Source organism: Penaeus vannamei, chromosome 35, assembly GCF_042767895.1.
Source record: "Penaeus vannamei isolate JL-2024 chromosome 35, ASM4276789v1, whole genome shotgun sequence".
In the NCBI taxonomy this organism is placed as follows: Eukaryota; Metazoa; Arthropoda; class Malacostraca; order Decapoda; family Penaeidae; genus Penaeus; species Penaeus vannamei.
This window is the reverse complement of record NC_091583.1, coordinates 20,771,575-20,774,312: the sequence shown is the minus strand read 5'-3', so window position 1 is coordinate 20,774,312 and position 2,738 is coordinate 20,771,575. Positions and strand designations below refer to the sequence as shown.

Genomic DNA, 2,738 nt, shown 5'->3' with positions numbered 1-2,738 from the left:
TCAAAGGAACAGGTCACATTTTTGTAGCTCCAGCAGAAAAAAAAGAGAATTATGTCTTAGAAATTCTAAAATCTGATGACATGCATTTTTCTTTTTTTCTCTTTAGGTTTATATTTGGATTAGGGCAATGTACATGTGTTAGTTGTGCATTTGTATAATCTAAAACATATTTACTCTTTTGTTTAATGATTAGTTAAACCAGTCAAAATATTATTAGATTCAGTCATTAGCAATATCTGGTTAGCCATTAATGTAAGTATGGGTTATTCTTTTGGATGTTTTGGGTAAGATTACTATTCATGGTGCATATTTCATTTGTTCTAAGCCAGTTTCAGAATATGGAAAGAAAGAAAGAAATTACTATACATAGACCTGTCATTAGTTCAATCAACACACATGTTGGTAGTTTGTAGATGACTAAGATGTGAAATAATTACAACTTAAAGGGGAAACAGGCTTGCCACCTGTATGTGTGTCAATGGTGTTTGTACATTCATCACAATCTAGATTTTCATTTTTATTTATTAGATACATTAGACTGAAGTTATTTCTCTTTTCACAGGTACCAGGAAGCCTGGATCCAGACCTATTCTTCGAAGTTGCAGACATGGATACTTGATGCTAAAATCAGATAGGGGACATCTGCTGTAGGCATCTTTATTTTACTTTACTGCCAACCAATCTTGTTTGCCAAACCTTTTGCTAACCTTACGGTGCTCACCACAGTTGCCTCCATTGCTTGCATTGAAATTTTCCTTATAGTTTTGTAGTTGTTGATTGTCCCATGTCCTCAAACACTGTTATGAAAGAATATTTTGGGCAAATGAAACTTTTGTTTTAAGTATACCTTGCATATGGTACTTACATATTGTTATATTAAGTTTTTAGGTAATGGGCATATAAAATATACATATCTGACCTCTTTGGTCCTTTTTAAAAATTTGAACTGAAAAAATAAATGTGCCAGCTACCTTCTGGCATATTAATGAGGTAATAAAACCAAAGGAGTATCCATGGTGCATTTAAACAGTATAATTCTGTATCTACCTTTTCCTTCTTTTGTTTTATGGAATTTGAACTGTATCCAAGTTCAAAATGTAGATTTTTTTGTTTTTTTCTCCAAAGAATTTATGTCTTACAGTTTAGAACTGTGTCTTCTCATTAAGTTCATATGTTTGCTGTGCTTTGTTGCCTTTATTTACTGAGTAAAGAGGATCCTTTCAAATTTTGAGATAAGATTACATAGGTTGTGATGGTGTTCTATTCCAATTTCATATTTATGGGAAGCGAAACAGTAAGGTTGTGAATCTGAGTCGAGCTTATAAGTGAATTAATCATTATTTATGTATGTGATTGATGTATATAATGTAATATTGTGTACATTAGCAAGAACTGTGTTTGAAAAACATACCTCTTGCCAAGAAGTCTGTAATAAAATACTGAAAGTTTTGGTGAAAATTGTTACTAGTCAGTGGAAAAAATACTTTTATTTTCATTTTTTCCTAATGCTGGACATAAAAGGAAAATGAGTAAGATTAATTTTGCTGTGTACATCTAGTTAGTATTATGGATATTAATATGTATTAAATGATGGTTTTCCCAGTCTCTTATGTGTGCCTGTTAGGATAAGTGTTGTTTTCATCCCTATTCAAGATCTTATAATTGCCACCCTTTTTCATAAAACTAAAAAAAAAAAGAAAAAAAAAATCAAACCTTTTTTCTTTTGTGCTTAATCTTTGTGCAGTAAAGTAGCTTTTCTTTTGCCAGCAAGACAGCAGATTCAATATTGATTTTTTGTTGTCTATGTTACTGTCTTTAGGTTATAATTTACTTATTTTTTGCCAATGAAAATATCCTTGCATATTTCTATATTACGTCTGAAAACACTGGGTTATCTTTTAAAAAAGATGTAGAGGAAAAGGATCTTTAAAAAGGTGATTATAATGAATAAAGGATAAAGAGAAAATGAAAACAGACTTAAAAAGCAGAGGTTCTATTAGCTTAGCTATAGTATTGGTATACATAGTCATACCAGTTAGATGGAGAGAATATTAGATACATATATGAACTGGAATGTGAAAGACCTTGGGTTTTTGTACTAAGTGGTGACTATCTTGTGCTGTGTTGTCTACCTAATTATTATTTATAAAGATCAGTATGTTCATTGTAGCTCATGCAGTTATGTTTGCTTTTTTTTTAAAGAAATACTAATATGAGTAACCCATTCACTCTTTGCTTTGGTATAAAAAAAATGTTCAAGGCTTCATGGACTTTTTTGTGTGTGTTTTGGATTATGTTTTGATATAAATTATATGCATATCATATAATATGTATTCATGTATTTAATATTATATTATTTTTTTCTGAATTTATAGTAGGTCTGAGATTAGTAATTCATTGTCATCATGGAAGTGAGTGGGTTATGTTATTTATAAGATGAATTTCCTTTTTTTATTGCTATTCATTAAAATTTCTTTTGTAAAGCTCTGTTTTAGGAGTTTCTGTTAGTTTTTTTCTGTCTTCCTTTTCAAATTCCATCACATAATGTTAAGGGGCATCTATACATTTCTTGCATCGTAAGACTGATGTTGATTAGAAGATCACAAAACAGTTTTTTTCTCTTTTAATCATCTTTCTTTATACAGAATCTGTACCCAGGGTACAGTTTCAAACTGGCTAGTAAAATCTGTAATGAGGCATTTATCATGAACTTCATGTCTACATTCATTCATCTACAT

At 30.4% G+C, this 2,738-nt stretch overlaps 1 protein-coding gene across 5 annotated transcripts in view; it reads left to right on the top strand.

The window, feature by feature from the left end:
* Nucleotides 1–2,500, top strand: part of LOC113825148 (6-phosphofructo-2-kinase/fructose-2,6-bisphosphatase) — a 36,986-nt gene extending 34,486 nt beyond the window's left edge. For all 5 annotated transcript variants that reach the window (XM_070114209.1, XM_027377943.2, XM_070114211.1 and 2 more), the window contains one exon: nt 563–2,500. In XM_070114209.1, the coding sequence (XP_069970310.1) occupies nt 563–619 (57 nt within the window). In that variant the 3' untranslated portion in view covers nt 620–2,500. The remainder of the gene's footprint in view (nt 1–562) is intronic.
* Nucleotides 2,501–2,738: the final 238 nt, after the last annotated feature.